At 39.8% G+C, this 16,442-nt stretch overlaps 2 protein-coding genes across 2 annotated transcripts; one reads left to right on the plus strand and one right to left on the minus strand.

Annotated features, from left to right (window-relative positions):
* The first annotated feature begins 826 nt into the window (after positions 1-826).
* On the plus strand, positions 827-9,170 carry LOC128217439 (uncharacterized). The gene is made up of 12 exons (XM_052924593.1): positions 827-951; positions 1,929-2,045; positions 2,318-2,402; positions 2,607-2,882; positions 3,062-3,247; positions 3,437-3,713; positions 3,879-4,065; positions 4,424-4,610; positions 4,895-5,026; positions 5,147-5,222; positions 5,406-5,470; positions 8,944-9,170. Exons 1-12 carry the CDS (start codon positions 946-948, stop codon positions 9,168-9,170), a joined length of 1,821 nt encoding a protein of 606 aa, XP_052780553.1. The 5' UTR covers positions 827-945.
* A 76-nt stretch (positions 9,171-9,246) lies between these two features.
* Positions 9,247-11,471, minus strand: LOC128217873 (3-beta-hydroxysteroid-Delta(8),Delta(7)-isomerase-like). Its single transcript, XM_052925310.1, has 3 exons — positions 11,079-11,471; positions 10,288-10,324; positions 9,247-9,866 (listed from the first exon to the last, which is right to left on the minus strand). The coding sequence occupies exons 1-3, from the start codon at positions 11,359-11,361 to the stop codon at positions 9,497-9,499; spliced, it is 690 nt and encodes a 229-aa protein (XP_052781270.1). The 5' UTR covers positions 11,362-11,471; the 3' UTR covers positions 9,247-9,496.
* Positions 11,472-16,442: the final 4,971 nt, after the last annotated feature.

Consider the following 16,442-nt stretch of genomic DNA (forward strand, 5'->3'; position numbering starts at 1 on the left):
AACACGTGATGATTTTTTTTATAATTCCTACAAACATTTTGTTCACACCTCACAATAATCTCTTTATTTCTATGTCCGACTCATAAAAGTGAACGTGTCCCTGTAAGCGTGAACGAGTCACTTACGTCCCTTAGAACGTGAACGAATTCCTTAGAACGTGAACGAGTCCGTTAAACGTGAACGAGTCTCTTTAAACGTGAACGAGTCTCTTTAAACGTGAACGAGTCTATTGAATAATGAACGAGTTCCTTAAAATTTGAACGTGAACTAGTCATTTGAAATGTGAACGATTCTCTTTGGAAGGGAACGAGTCCCTTAAAATATTAATGAGTCCCTTAAAACGTAAACGAGTCCATTTGAACGTGAACGAGTCCCTTAAAATGATCGAGTCCCTCAAAACGTGAAGGAGTCCCTCAAAACGTGAAGGAGTCCCTTAAAACGTGAAGGAGTCCCTCAAAACGTGAAGGAGTCCCTCAAGACGTGAAGGAGTCCCGTAAAACGTGAAGGAGTCCCTTAAAACGTGAACGAGTAACATTAACCACACTTTCTAAATTGTAAAACGGCATATTGCATTGTAATACTTATGATAATTATTTATTAAAACAATTGAAGGCAAGATAAACTTGTTCTTTTAAAACATTCGTTGCGTTAGTTGAGCTCATGTCACCGCTAGTAATGAAAGTCATTTTCTCATAAACATTCCTTTCTTATAATTAGCATTTGATATTTTCAATGGGATTATGTGTTTACTCCCATCAAGTTGAAGTCTGCGCAGATAATATGATAGCGGATGGAAGCTATTTTCGACCGACAAGCCACAAGTCGAGGTCACGTGTACATCACGGGGAACTTATTACGTTTACGTTCAACGTCACTTTGAATACGTCTAACATAGCCGGGATCAGCGAAACTGGAAACGTATCCTTTGTCATTTGGGCAACGAATATGGAGGTATGAAAAATAATGCAGTTTTTAATGAATGAGTACAGATTAATTATTACATTTCATCAGTTGAAAAACGCATTCAAGTTCTTAAAATTTATACATTTGTGATAAAGTTGATGGGTGATGAATGTGTTTAAAGTAAATTTATAAAATTGTATCCCAACGGTTGAGTTCATAAGTTTATACTATTGTCTTTTCTGTCCGATTGCGACGAACACTGCAAGTTTATTGTTTATAATAATGCAGTTTAACCAGTATTAGTGTTCATTCTGAGAGGCTATGAGGAAGTGGCCTTTGTGGGAATCGAACCAACAACATTTTGGATGAAAGGCGAACCCCTATACCACAAGACCACTCTCATCCTATATTAGTTGAGTTACATTGGTTGTATGGGTGAGAATGAAAATATGGTTGAGTGTATTAATAGTATAGGTGGGAATGAAAATATGGTTGAGTGTATTGATGGCATGGGTGGGAATGGAAATATGGTTGATTGCATTGATGGTATGGGTGAGAATGAAATTATGGTTGAGTGTATTGATGGTATGGATGAGAATGAAATTATGGTTGATTGCATTGATGCTATGGGTGGGAATGGAAATATGGTTGATTGCATTGATGGTATGGGTGGGAATGGAAATATGGTTGATTGCATTGATGGTATGGGTGGGAATAAAATATGGTTGAGTGCATTGATGGTATGGGTGGAAATGAAAATATGGTTGAGTGCATTGATGGTATGGGTAAGAATAAAAATATGATTAAGTGCATTGATGGTCTGGGTGGTAATGAAAATATGGTTGCTTGCAATAACCATATTTAATAATGGGAATGCAATAACGGTTGAGTAAATTGATGGTATTGATGAAATTGAATTCATGGTTGAGTACATTGATGGTATTATTGGGGATAAAAGCATGGTCGAGTACACTCGTGCCATGGCTGAGACTGAGAGCAATGTTAAAGAAGTATTTTCTTGGTAGATGATACAGAAGAGTCAGATAATTGAATACCATGAGCTACTGACATCTCCAAATGGCACCGTGCTGGAACTGGAAGGTTATGATGCCTTCGATGTAGAGGGGATTGATGGAGTCCAGGTAAACTATCTACCATGATTGATCTTAGTCATAACGTTGCAGAACAAGCCTTTCACTAAATTTAATTATTAACATGTTGATTCCTATAACGACGTAACGTGTTTTTAACTCTAACTAACACTAACACAACGTAACTTTCAAAATCATACTGCCAGTAAACATATACAATTCACTGGGACTTAATGATACTTATCTTTGATATATTTAATGCAATACAATCATGGTCATTGCTATTGTTAGTAAGTCTAAAATTATCTATTGTCTTTCTACAGACGAGCGTACATATTACTGTTCCCTTGTTACTGAACGATTCCCTTGTGAGAGAGCTCTGCGGTTCTATCCATATGAAAGTCGCAGGTCAGTAATACCATCGTAATACACCATGTTTATAGGTCTTTGGTAATACTATATACTAGTAGATTAACAATTGTCTATCTGAAACAAAACCTTGTTCTGTTCTTTGTTGAAATAAGTTATGCATGTCTATTCAATCTGGTCTCGTTTACTGTGTTTACTTTTATGAGCAAAGTCATCTACACAATACACACTCTGTCAACACAGCCTCGGCCCGCCTCGGATCCCTGTGCCGTCCCAGTATCAACACCACGTACACTGACGGTAACACGAACAGTTCTGACGTTTTGCTCGGGGAGTACGTTTTCCTGGAGCTACCGGAACTGGAGGTGTTTCCAGGTAACCCCAGCAACCTCGACATGAAGGAGAGGTCTAGACTGACTTCCCGTATCCATTTTCGGTCTGGAACACTGGGACCATCTCTGTATAAAGTCTACATGCCTAACAACGTCACCATCACCCCAGATGCTGTAAATATGTATGGTATGAAGGATTTACTAGTATTCGTAAAATCCTATAATTTCACTTTTCATCTTATGTTTTATCAGCGCCATTTTAACTTTGCAGGGGTAGAGTAAGTGATCATTTTCCAAAGCGTGATTTGATCAAATTACATGATGAAATATTTGGAAATATTTGCCTCAAAAATTGGTCTATTGTAGAAGAGGAGCCCTTTCTGACAGCGACGGACTTCCAGCTGGTGGGTCGGGGTGGGCTGGACGATAGCTCGGACGCGGCTATCGGAGTCGTCGAGGCGCTGTATGAATCCAACTCGCGGTCGTCGGAGAGTGACGAGATTCTTTATAATATACCTGAGCTGATTCTTGATCTTAGAGATTTCGAAAACGGTAAGATATACTTGCTCCGATATCTTATGACTATGATAAGTCTTATCCTCCGACAGCCGTAGGCTTGTTTTGTGTTTCGAACGAGTTACTACTGGTTGAATTTCTTTTTTTCCGTATCAGAATCATTATCTTTCTCAGCATATAGTCAAGTCGGCATTGTTTATTTATAATTCTAATTCATCTAACCAGATGTAAGTCAGGTGAGTGTTCAGTCTGACACCGGAAACAACACGGCTTTTGCGGAGCTGGACTTCCTGTTAGAGGTGGAGAGCCTGGACTTCGTGGGCGCCTACGAGGAGGAAGCCATGATGGTGTGTTACGTGCTGGACACGCGGACCGGCTTCCTGTTGGTCCGGAACACCACTCTCACCGTCAATAGGACTAGAGGGTCGGGACGGTCGCTGGAGCCCAGCCTCAACTTCTCTATAGAGTTTGAGGAAGAGTTTAAAGCAACGAGAACGTGCGGGTATCTATAAGACTTTCCTCTGAATTGTGTTGTATGATTATTATTTACCTACTTGCCACTGAAACGTATATCTATAGATCTGTTTTGGCACGCTATTCATTTGTATTGTTTTGAAAGTATTGTTATGCTGTGCTGTTGGAACTAAAGATGAAATGCATTTTCCAGCCCGAAGATGCAGTTCCTTGCTACTATCTGGCACGAGAACGCGTCGTGGAGCTCAGCGTATGACGTCAGCCTCGTGCTTTACTTGCCGCCCCAGTTACACGACGTCTCCGTCTCCAGGCCACGTGACTTTATCAAGCGAAATAACCGCGCTGCTGTTACACTGGACAGACAAACAGTTGTGTTGGAAGTAAGTGACTTTTAAACGGTATTATATTAAGTTTTCCAACCCTATCGTCATTAATATACAATTTGATTATTTAACGCTGTCATGCTAACCGGCTTGCAGGCTGCTTCACTCTGCCAACCTAACGTTGTCAGACTTTCAGCGTTACGTCGCCAGGGCTAGACCGATTGTGTCACACCAGGAGGCCCCAATGCTCACGTACATTGCCCCCGGAAACACCTTTGAACGTTAATTATGGTATAATGTACATAATTTGATTCCTCTATGGATCAGGGCAGTCGGAGGGAATGAGAGCAAGTATGCTACATATAACACAGTACATTACGTTTTATTTCGCCGTGTTTTGTGTCCCCCCACACAGCTATTGCGGGTGTCATTCGCCCATCGTCCCCGGATCTACATCAACCTGACAGTTGACCACGACTCTCCCGCGTTCCGAGCCGGTCGTCCTTTCCCCGTGCACGCAGACCTCGTATACAACGGTTGGCGGGAGGTCCAGGACAGGGGATTCATGCAGTCTGTGGTGGTTACACATGGCAATGCTGCGGGTTTTTAACTTTTGCTAATTACTGCAGTGTATTATAACACAACTATATCATCAAACATAATTATTTTGTTATAAAAAGTACTATTTATGCAGATTATGCTGTTATCAGGTAGTTATTTCTTTTAACTTCCATAAAAAGAACAGTTGTTCCATAGCGATTTATATTGCAGGCACTTCTTTCAATGTAAATTATTTCTGTTTGTATTGTTAAAACAATAAGACCTTGTTTACTTGTTTTGACTTAGATCAATACTATGTCAAATATATATTTAAACTGTGCTAAAGTTTTAGGCGATGTGACTTCTGACGAACTAGAACCAGCGTGCAAATGCTCCGACGATCGCACGTGCGCTCGAGATGTGACGGCAGTTTGTGCTGGTTGCACGAAGCAGTGGAAGTGTATCAAAACGTTGGCAGGCACGTTTGTGACATATACGTTTTACCTTACAAAGAATACGTGAATTGCGCAAAATCATACCATACAATTAAAATGAGTTTTCCAAAATAAAGAGTTTGTATTAATGTTATATATTTCAGACTTCGGTGAACCAACAGCTTTGATTGATGCCACGAATGCTCGAATATTTTACTGCAGCAATACGACCAGGGAAAGGTGACGTTTAGAAAAGCACGCGTGTAGAAACACTGCAAACTGCAACTTTGCAACACCATAGCTTTATATAGTAAACTATTAAGTGTTAGGCCTAAATTTGACCACTGAGTATTTAGTAGTATTCAAATGTTCCATTGCATATATTCTTATTCAAAATCATTATATTAAAAAAAAATATTACAGATACAAAGGTCATGGTGGGAACTGTTTTGCAGAAATTCGGCTCGGTCAAAACGTCACCAGACGGGGTAAGACAAATGTAAACTTATGTTAGTATGCCATCAGGCGGAGTCAGATGATTGTATGCTAGTACGAACATTACCAGACCGTTAGTAAGGCGATTGTATATTATACTAGTATATGTCAGGATATCACCAGACCGGGTACGGCGATTGTACACTAGTATATGTCAGGATGTCACCAGACCAGGTGAGGCGATTATATAACAGCATATGTCAGGATGTCACCAGACCAGGTGAGGTAAGTGTATAACAGTTTATGTCAGGATATCACCAGACCAGGTGAGGCGAGTGTATAACAGTATATGTCAGGATATCACCAGACCAGGTGAGGCGAGTGTATAACAGTATATGTTAGAATGTCACCAGCCGGGGTAAGGCGATTGTATAACAGTATATGTCAGGATGTCACCAGACCAGGTGAGGCGATTGTATACTTGTATATGTTAGAATATCACCAGACCAGGTGAGGCGAGTGTATACTTGTATATGTTAGAATATCACCAGACCAGGTGAGGCGAGTGTATACTTGTATATGTTAGAATGTCACCAGACAGGGTAAGGCGATTGTATACTAGTATATGTCAGGATGTCACCAGACCAGGTGAGGCGAGTGTATACTAGTATACATGTATGTTAGAATGTCACCAGACCAGGTGAGGCGAGTGTATAACAGTATATGTCAGGATGTCACCAGACGGGGTAAGGCGATTGTATACTAGTATATGTCAGGATATCACCAAACCAGGTGAGGTCATTGTATAACAGTATATGTCAGGATGTCACCAGACCAGGTGAGGCGAGTATATAACAGTATATGTCAGGATGTCACCAGACCAGGTGAGGCGAGTGTATAACAGTATATGTTAGAATGTCACCAGCCGGGGTAAGGCGATTGTATACTATTATATGTCAGGATGTCACCAGACCAGGTGAGGCGAGTGTATAACAGTATATGCTAGAATGTCACCAGACCAGGTGAGGCCATTGTATACTAGTATATGTCAGGATGTCACCAGACCAGGTGAGGCGATTGTATAACAGTATATGTTAGAATGTCACCAGACGGGGTAAGGCGATTGTATAACAGTATATGTCAGGATGTCACCAGACCAGGTGAGGTGATTGTATAACAGTATATGTTAGAATGTCACCAGACGGGGTAAGGCGATTGTATAACAGTATATGTCAGGATGTCACCAGACGGGGTAAGGCGAGTGTATAACAGTATATGCTAGAATATCACCAGACGGGGTAAGGCGAGTGTATAACAGTATATGTCAGGATATCACCAGACCAGGTGAGGCGATTGTATAACAGTATATGCTAGAATATCACCAGACGGGGTAAGGCGAGTGTATAACAGTATATGTCAGGATGTCACCAGACCAGGTGAGGCAAGTGTATAACAGTATATGCTAGAATGTCACCAGACCAGGTGAGGCGATTGTATACTAGTATATGTCAGGATGTCACCAGACCAGGTGAGGCGAGTGTATAACAGTATATGTCAGGATATCACCAGACCAGGTGAGGCGATTGTATAACAGTATATGTCAGGATGTCACCAGACGGGGTAAGGCGATTGTATAACAGTATATGTCAGGATGTCACCAGACGGGGTAAGGCGATTGTATAACAGTATATGTCAGGATATCACCAGACCAGGTGAGGCGATTGTATAACCGTATATGTTAGAATGTCACCAGACGGGGTAAGGCGATTGTATACTAATATATGTCAGGATATCACCAGACCAGGTGAGGCGATTGTATAACCGTATATGTTAGAATGTCACCAGACGGGGTAAGGCGATTGTATACTAGTATATGTCAGGATGTCACCAAACCAGGTGAGGCGATTGTATAACAGTATATGTTAGAATGTCACCAGACCAGGTGAGGCGAGTGTATAACAGTATATGTTAGAATGTCACCAGACCAGGTGAGGCGAGTGTATAACAGTATATGTTAGAATGTCACCAGACCAGGTGAGGCGATTGTATAACAGTATATGTTAGAATGTCACCAGACCAGGTGAGGCGATTGTATAACAGTATATGTTAGAATGTCACCAGACCAGGTGAGGCGAGTGTATAACAGTATATGTCAGGATGTCACCAGACCAGGTGAGGCGATTGTATAACAGTATATGTTAGAATGTCACCAGACCAGGTGAGGCGAGTGTATAACAGTATATGTTAGAATGTCACCAAACCAGGTGAGGCGATTGTATAACAGTATATGTTAGAATGTCACCAGACCAGGTGAGGCGAGTGTATAACAGTATATGTTAGAATGTCACCAAACCAGGTGAGGCGATTGTATAACAGTATATGTTAGAATGTCACCAGACCAGGTGAGGCGAGTGTATAACAGTATATGTCAGGATGTCACCAAACCAGGTGAGGCCATTGTATACTAGTATATGTCAGGATATCACCAGACCAGGTGAGGCGATTGTATAACAGTATATGTTAGAATGTCACCAGACGGGGTAAGGCGATTGTATAACAGTATATGTCAGGATGTCACCAGACCAGGTGAGGTGATTGTATACTAGTATATGTCAGGATGACACCAAACCAGGTGAGGCGATGGTATAACAGTACATGTTAGAATCTCACCAGACGGGGTAAGGCGATTGTATACTAGTATATGTCAGAATGTCACCAGACAGGTAAGGTGATTGTATACTAGTATGTGTCAGAATGTCACCAGACCGGGTAAGGCGATTGTATACTTGTATATATCAGAATGACACAAGACGGGTAAGGCGATTGTATACTAGTATGTGTCAGAATGTCACAAGACGGGAAAGGCGATTGTATACTAGTATGTGTCAGGATGTCACCAGACCGGTAAGGCGATTGTATACTACAATATACCAGTGTATATCAGAATGTCACCAGCCCGGATAAGGCGATTGTATACTAGTATGTGTCAGAATGTCACCAGTCGGGTTAAGTTGATTGTATACTTATATGTATTCAAGGTTTCCAGGTCGTTGAAGATGATTGTATACAGGTTTATATCCGAACGCTTCGCCGTCTTACGCCGTATGGATAGTTGTTTATGCCTGACGGGTTAAGGCGACGGTATACTAGTAGATATTAGAATGTGACCACACATGATAAGGCGATTGACACTAGTATTTGCCCGAGGGTTACCAGACGGGGTAAAATGATTGTAAGCTTGTTTAAGAACAGACAAAATTTTGCGTTTTCTGCGTTTGTGAAAACGACATCAGACGGAGTTTAACAACTGTTTACTTAAGTTAAAACATCACCAGACGAAGTAAGATGATTGTTCACCTGTATATTTTATGTCGTTTATTTGAAGACGAAACGTGTTATCAAACCTAAATGTTAAAGTCTGACTTACACATTCTGCGATCAAAATGTAAATTAATCTTAATTCAATATATGAAATCAGTCTATTCGTATATTGGTAAATCAGCTGCCTTTTGTTTCCATTTCCCAGCGCTATCGCCTATCCTTGGGACGCTGGTTGGGCTGCAGACCAGCACCGGTCACGTGTTCGGGATCTCCAGTAATGGGTTAGCCTATATGACGTCACGGGATTTCGGAGTCACATGGTTCAGCGTTTCACCGGGGTTCGTGACGTCAGCAATGAAGCGGAGAGACTTCATAAAGGCCGTCGTGGTTGACGTCAACCAGTTAACCGCTTATCTTTATCGCGAAACTTAAACACTTCGAAATGTTTTAAAATAGTATCATCGATACACTATATATATTTATATGTTTAAATAAATGCATGCATAACTGATGCTATATGGGTGTATTTTTTCATTACAAGATGCGTCAAAGATCGATATAAAACAATACACCGTGTAAAATTAAAAATTAAAAAATATGTAAACGTAAGTTAATATAATAGTGTTTTTTAAAAATATATTAAACACAAACATAAAGGAAATCGACGAGTGTTGTTGTCAGTTGTACATCAAACGAAACATGTGCACGTTAGAACTTGAATATCAGTAGTCATGTCTGCAATGTATCTTACATTAAAATCAACGACGCTTCTTTGAGGGTTTCCCGGAGCTCTTGTTTGTGCTGTCTACATGTCTCTGAACAGCGACTAGTTTCCGAACAGCGTCAAATATATTAAGACTCGGCACGACGATCCATATCATGTTGAGGAAGAAGAAATAGAACCAGAAGTGGAGGGGATGGCCGTATTCGGAGTGCCGGAAGTTCTCTAGAATCTCCGTGGAGAAGTACAGGGTGTCCCCGTACAGCTGGCAGATGGAGACGGCCAGCTGCAACACGTATCGCCAACCAGACATGCCCGGCACAAGGAAGGCGGTTGCCGTGAGGAGGCAGAGCGGGCCGTCCACCCAGGCGGTGATGGACTCCATGGCGACCATGCACGTCTCACCGCTGGAATTGGAAGCTTTGTTTAATCTATCATTGAGCATTTATAATCTGGAAACAGACGATTATAAGTTTTTATGCCGAGTACAAAGGTGTACATCACATAAAGGTTTTGGGTGGTCTGGGGGTATTGATACCCCTATATATAGACCACAGACCACCCAAAACCTTTATGATAGGAGTATCAATACTTCCAGACCACCCAAAACCTTTATGTGCTCTACACATTTAGTCGAGTAAGTCTCGGCGAGTACTTTGAAACTTTATTCAAAAATCGTGCAAAGTCCTGCATGCAATACAGGATACATACTCAGATAAAAAACAAAACAAATGAACAATGGATAACTATATAACTCGAACATAAATTAACGCGAAATCTCAATTAATACGGTTCTGGGATAATCTAAGGATAATATATTATACTTACGAGACGTATCTGCTGTCACCTTGGCCGTATTCTTTCCCTGGAAACAAATATTCGTAAATTGAGCAAAGACACGTACATGCCGCCTCTTTAAGTTATATACTAAAAATGATGCAATATATTTGGTAAAAACGTGGATTCCACAGTGGCTTAAGATTAGGTGGGCGAATTAGATATTAGTGCCTTAATGGCACTCTTGCTATGAACCTTAAATCAGGTAAAGCATGATATTTGATCTTCTTCTTCGTCTTCTTTTTCTTCTTCTCCTTTCGTTGTGAGGAACAGTCTTTTTTTCAGGGAGATTGGCAAATTTTACGAAAGAAGGTTTTATCTGATTTGGGTTCAAAAAGCATTTATATTTTTAAATTCATTTCCTGTTTACGAAAATGCAAAAATCTTCCTTAAAATAACTGAAATCACCACAAAACCACACGAGAGTGTTGATCGGGTAGGACTGAATATCTTGACATAAAATAAAGTTATTTTGCTAAAAGACATTTCTGTTAAAATGTACATGCTTTTTGAATGAAATTTTTTATTCAAAAAGCATGTACATTTTAACGGACATGTCTTTTAGCAAAAATAACTTTATTTAATGTCAAGATATTCAGTCCTACCCGCGAAAATCTGAGAAAATCTTATTCCATAAAAGTGGCTAAACTCCTAATAACATCTACTGTAGAATGATCTTTTTAAACATAATGTTTTGGTCCTTCAAACTAATGTTTGAACTGTGGAAGGCCCTTAGTAGTTTTGAAATGTACTACATGTTAATGTACATATAATATACTCACACATCTGCGCGAGGTAGGTGTCTTCCCCGGCCAGGGTGCGGTGGTAGAGGCTAAAGTACCCCTCCAGGATGGAATGAATCAGCCCGCACGTGACGAACCAGCATACCTTCACACGCACACCTAGGCACCGGCCCCTCGTTCCCAACCATAGCAACACGTTCAACACTGCCACCAAGCCGAAAAACAGTCCTAATAATTCCTCAATACTGGTTATGTTAGGCTTATAGTGAGGAAGATGTGTGTCCCTCGGGAAATAAGGATGATTTATTGCACCGTCCGCCATAATAATCACGAAATTTAATCACATTCACTCAACAAACATGTACACGCAGGCAAAGTGTATGCGCTGGATTTTGAACCTTAAACTTGTCATGAAATCAATACTTAACTCGTTCTATATTACACTGACGTTGTTAGCGCTCAGCAAACAAAGCCATATATATCGTACAAGGGCAGTAATGTCGGCTGCGTCCAGGTTTTCTGCTTCATTGTCTGGGGTATAAAACATCCTCGATTCGATGAGTACAAACATTGTTTTCAATATGTTTAAACGATTATAATTGAAACGACCTTGTGCACCGAATGAAGAGCAATTGCTTGTTTACGATGCTTGTTTTAGATTAAAAACATGTCTGTATAAAAATATCTCGTGAAAATAATGCAAGTTGATACTAGGCTTACCGACTCATTCAATGCACGATATTCTTTAAAAACATGACTTTATGCCGTTCTCTTACGTGTAAATCTCATCCGATACCTTGTTTTGGTCAACCAAGAGTATTACCATCGTTATCCGAGTGCAGGTCGCCATTTTTGAAGATGGATCTGCACATTTAAGAAAATGCTTACTGGTTCATTCTGTAGACTTTTAGAATCCAGGTTCATCCAAAATCTCGATATCCATGGCACACTTAAATACCAATTAAAAGCGTCGATTGTTTAACCTAATCCATGTAAGTGTACTATAACACGTATGAGAAGAGTCATTTTGATACTGAGAACCTCAAAACTCCCTGCTAAAACAAGAATTGTCATTTATTTAGGGAGACACGGTTTATCTTTTATTGAAATAGTAATCTTTTATTGAAATAGTGTTTACTAAAGTTGTTGTGACGAACTACATTTAAGACGTTTAATTGAAAAACTGTCTAAACTCTTCATCTGACATGCTTGATTCTGTCCATATTCGAAGTGTCTTTTTACACCATATACTTCCATTCGTCTGGAGTTCATTAGTAATGCGTGTATTAAAGCACCCTTGACAATATGCATGAGACAAAATGTTTTTCCGCGCTTCTACCTACATATTATTGAAATTATGTGATTAAAGATAAATTGTCATATATACTTATCTAGGGAAAAAGGATAAAATGCGAGAGGGGAAAAGAGAATGGAGAGAAAGGGGGGAGAGAGATGGAGGATAAATATTGGAGAGAAAGGGGAGAAGAGAAGAGGGGAGAAAGAGAGGAGAGAAAAAGGGGGAAAGAGGAGGGGGGGGGAAGGAAAGAAGATAGGGTAAAAAAGAGGGGAGAAAGATGGGAGATAATGTGGAAGAGAGAAATAGGGGAAACGAGGTGGGGAAGAAAGAAGAGGAGAGGAGAAAAAGAGGGTGAGAAAATGAGAGGAAAAATAGGAGGAGAGAAAAAGAGGGTGAAAAAATGAGAGGAAAAAAGGGAGGAGAGAAAAAGAGGGTAGAGGAGGGGAAAAAGAGAGGAGGGTGATAAAGGGGAGAAAAATTGGGGTTAAAGAGGGGAAGAAAGAGGAGGGAGGAGGGGAGAAAGATATGGGATTGATATATGAGTTGGGAGGAAAATGAGAGAGAGTGGAGAAAGACAAGAGGGAGATAGTGTTGTAAAGATATAGTTGGGGGAATGGGAGAGATACAGGCAGATGCGGAAGTTGAGAGGTTAAAAGCACATAAGAACGTTTCTGAGATTTAAGAGGATAAGAGGGGAGGATGCGTAAAGGGAATAAAACGTGTGGGGAAGGGAGGCAAAGATAAGACAGTAATCTAGATTTGATAGATCTCGAAACATGTGCGACCTCATACACATGTATGATGGTGGCTCATAGAGCTAGAAGGAAAGACAGAAGAGGGGAGATAGAACTCGTACCATGCACGATATTAACTCTTGAAATATGAAGAGTTCTGAAACAGGCGTATACAGTGCGACATGGATGAAACCACGCCGCCGCAGTACAGTATGCACCAGACATATCACTGCATTTAGGTCATAGAACACCATTTGGAACCCTTAAACACAGGATGAAGATGTTCGTTTATTTGTTATTGACTGTTTTGGGCAAATAATTGATACAAACATGAAGGAAATAAAATAAAATATTGAAAGAGTATTCAGTTTACGCTGTTTATGAAATGCAAGATATTATTTCGCTACTGGTAGAGTGACACCTTTTTAGTCTTTAATCTGTGAAGGTTAATTATTGTTGAACGAGAATAAAAAGACGAAAATATGTTTAAATGTTACTTATTTTATTTGTTATAATAAACCAACAATGAAGCAATATACTTACATTTGCGACGCCATCCGTAGTAGTCTTAAGTTGTGTAAGTTTCTGTTAGTTATGTTAGTGTAAATTTTGATGTTGTCAGGCCTAAAGAAATGCAAAAAGAGATTCCTGTTCGTCTGCGCGTTCCCTTTTATACCCAGCTCTTTGATACATCTTCAGCAGCCACCGTAGCAGTACTTCGTCAGCTCCCGCCAATGAAAATGCTGCATTCGCCAATTTCCCTCTTCTCAGCCAATCAAAAGGACGCGGCAAAAGTCTTCTACCTTGTGCCAGTCCGCGGTCCAAGAAATAGTTATAGGCCGAACATTAAAGACATTGCTAATTTCAACATCTAATATACGAAAACTGTTCTGCTATATTAATACTTCCATATATAATAATAGTGTAAATTAACCTTGCATGATTTGCTGTGTTACTTCGCAAATCTCACGAACCAATATTTCGTAAACAGACAAGTTCAGATGGCGCCACATATACATGTGATACAAAAGTAACTTTCCAATGGAATTATGACGTTACCAATGAGATCAATCTCATTAAAATCAGATCCCCAATACACGCTTCACGACGTTACGCTATGTATATAACGTAATGAAATGAAGTGAACGTCACGATATGATTTTAATGAGATTGCAATGAGATACGAATAGTGTAAGATATACTCTTTCACAAGTGACACTATATTTTATAGTGATATATGCATGAAACCTTCTTCAATGGTTATTTACATGCAAATGTCATATATTTCCGCGACCTCTCAAAACTGTCAGAAACTTGGCACATAGATATCTATAGAAATCGTGGTAAATATGTAAGTATGGTTAAAGTTATTGTTCATCGTTGTTGCCAATCCATGTCAGGAAGCAGGGCCAGTCCCTCACATTATAATATAGTGGCCGAGAAACTGAACAATAAATTTGCTTCCTCTATTGCAGAAAAGGCAATATTTAAGGAAAACGGCAATGATATTTGAAAAGTTCATTATGATTCGAAATTGGAAGACAACATTGCGAATTTCATTTAACTTAATATTATTAATTATCGTAGGTGAATCGCGGCTTCCTCGGCTTTCTCCCTATCGTAGGTGATCCACGTCTTCCGCGCTATCTTAGGTGGTTCGCGACTTCTGCGTTATCGTAGGTGAATCACGGCTTTCTCATTATCGTACGTGAATCACGTCTTCTACGGTATCTTAGGTAAGTCACGGCTATCTCGTTACACTAGATGAATCACGGCTACCTCGTTATAGTAGGCGAATCACGGCTTCCTCGCTTTCGTAGGTTAATCACGGCTTCATCATTATCGTTGGTGAATCACGGCTTCTACGTTATCGTTGGTGAATCGCGACTTCCGCTTTATCACAGGTGAATCGCGGCTTACTTGTTAGTATATGCGCATCACGGCTTCCTCACTAGGGAGGACCCTTCTTCCACATGTTATAGTACACATACATGGATAAGGAAATACAATCGACGCCATTTCATCGTTCCTAAAGTGTGCCATAGATTAACCAAATTTGGGACGAACCTGGCTTCTTAAAATTAACAAAATGAACCAGTAAGCATTTTCTAAAATGTTTTGATCCATCTCCGTCGGAAAACAACAACAATACCCTTGATTCACCAAATCAAGGTAATTCAGATGAGAATTACACGAAAGAGAACGGTATCAGATCGTTGTTTTGTAAAATAAAGTTCATTGATTGAGTCGGTAAGCCTAGTAAAAACGTGCGTTGTTTTCGCGTCTGATATTTTAATATGGCCATGCTTTTCGTCTAAAACAAGCGTCATCGTAAATAAGCAATTGCTCTTCATTCGGTGCACAAGGTCTAAAAAATATCGTTTTAACATAAAGAAAACAATATTTATAATCACCGAATCGAGGACGTTTTTCACCCCAAACAATGAACCAGGAAACTTGGACGCACCTGACATTGCTCCCCTTGATATATAGCTGAGCAAACGCTTCAGATTTTTCGCACGTGCACCATATCTTTGTTCATTAGTATGTAGCTGCTCATGAGAAAGGCCTTTATCAAGACAAAGTGGATGGGAAACGACCCGAAATTAAGAAGTTACACAGAATAATTTCCTGTCTGTTTTGGAACACAATATGCACCAGTTGGCATGTCGTTGTATTGCGACAGCATGGGCGTACCTAGCCATACGCGCCAGTGCGGCCGGCCATACAAAACAGACTCTTTTCTCGAGTGTGGAAATCTCCAAATCAGATATAAAAACTGAAGGCTAACTTGAGTTGTATATGCAAGCAAATTTTACTGGTTAAAGTTTATTGTTATTCAATTAAGTTTGGAATCCAGAATGCTGAAAATGCTTCTTTCATTATTGTATTTTTTCAAAACCAATCTACGAAAGGGGTCCCCCGCTCTCAGCCCCCATATGGCATTATGAGATCACCCTTATCTCCCGTAAGTATTTTGGCGTACAATTCCAAATAATTCAACAGCATCCCTGCGTAGAATGGATAGGTTTTTATGTCAAACATTTACCTCGTATTTTGACTGTTGTTTTTGCCAGTCGAGCTTTCCGATTCAAGCGATTCGTTCCCTATGTTGATCTCTTGGTCTGAATAATGAAAAAAAATGTGTAACTCAAAGACGCACAAAAGAAAACAAATCATCCATTTTTTGTTCGTATATTTTTACACATTAGATTTATTTTAATAGTTAATACATATGTTAATGATTTACAAGAGTTGTATGAAATAATAGTATGCATAAATAAAACTAAAATTAGTTCTAATTTATTCGTTATTGCAAATGTCGTTTTTAATTAAATTTCGCTCTTAAACTCTGCTTTAAACATCCATAAC

Source organism: Mya arenaria, chromosome 14, assembly GCF_026914265.1.
Source record: "Mya arenaria isolate MELC-2E11 chromosome 14, ASM2691426v1".
Classification (NCBI taxonomy): Eukaryota; Metazoa; Mollusca; class Bivalvia; order Myida; family Myidae; genus Mya; species Mya arenaria.

Excerpts from the sequence above, each read along its gene's own strand:
- LOC128217439 (XM_052924593.1), top strand. Across the intron at positions 2,883-3,061 it reads AGATGCTGTAAATATGTATG|AAGAGGAGCCCTTTCTGACA; the intron begins GTATGAAGGATT and ends GGTCTATTGTAG. Across the intron at positions 3,714-3,878 it reads AAAGCAACGAGAACGTGCGG|CCCGAAGATGCAGTTCCTTG; the intron begins GTATCTATAAGA and ends TGCATTTTCCAG.
- LOC128217873 (XM_052925310.1), bottom strand. The coding sequence starts at position 11,361 with ATGGCGGACGGTGCAATAAATCATCCTTATTTCCCGAGGGACACACAT. Across the intron at positions 10,325-11,078 it reads CACCTACCTCGCGCAGATGT|GGAAAGAATACGGCCAAGGT; the intron begins GTGAGTATATTA and ends ATTTGTTTCCAG. Across the intron at positions 9,867-10,287 it reads GGTGACAGCAGATACGTCTC|CGGTGAGACGTGCATGGTCG; the intron begins GTAAGTATAATA and ends TTCCAATTCCAG.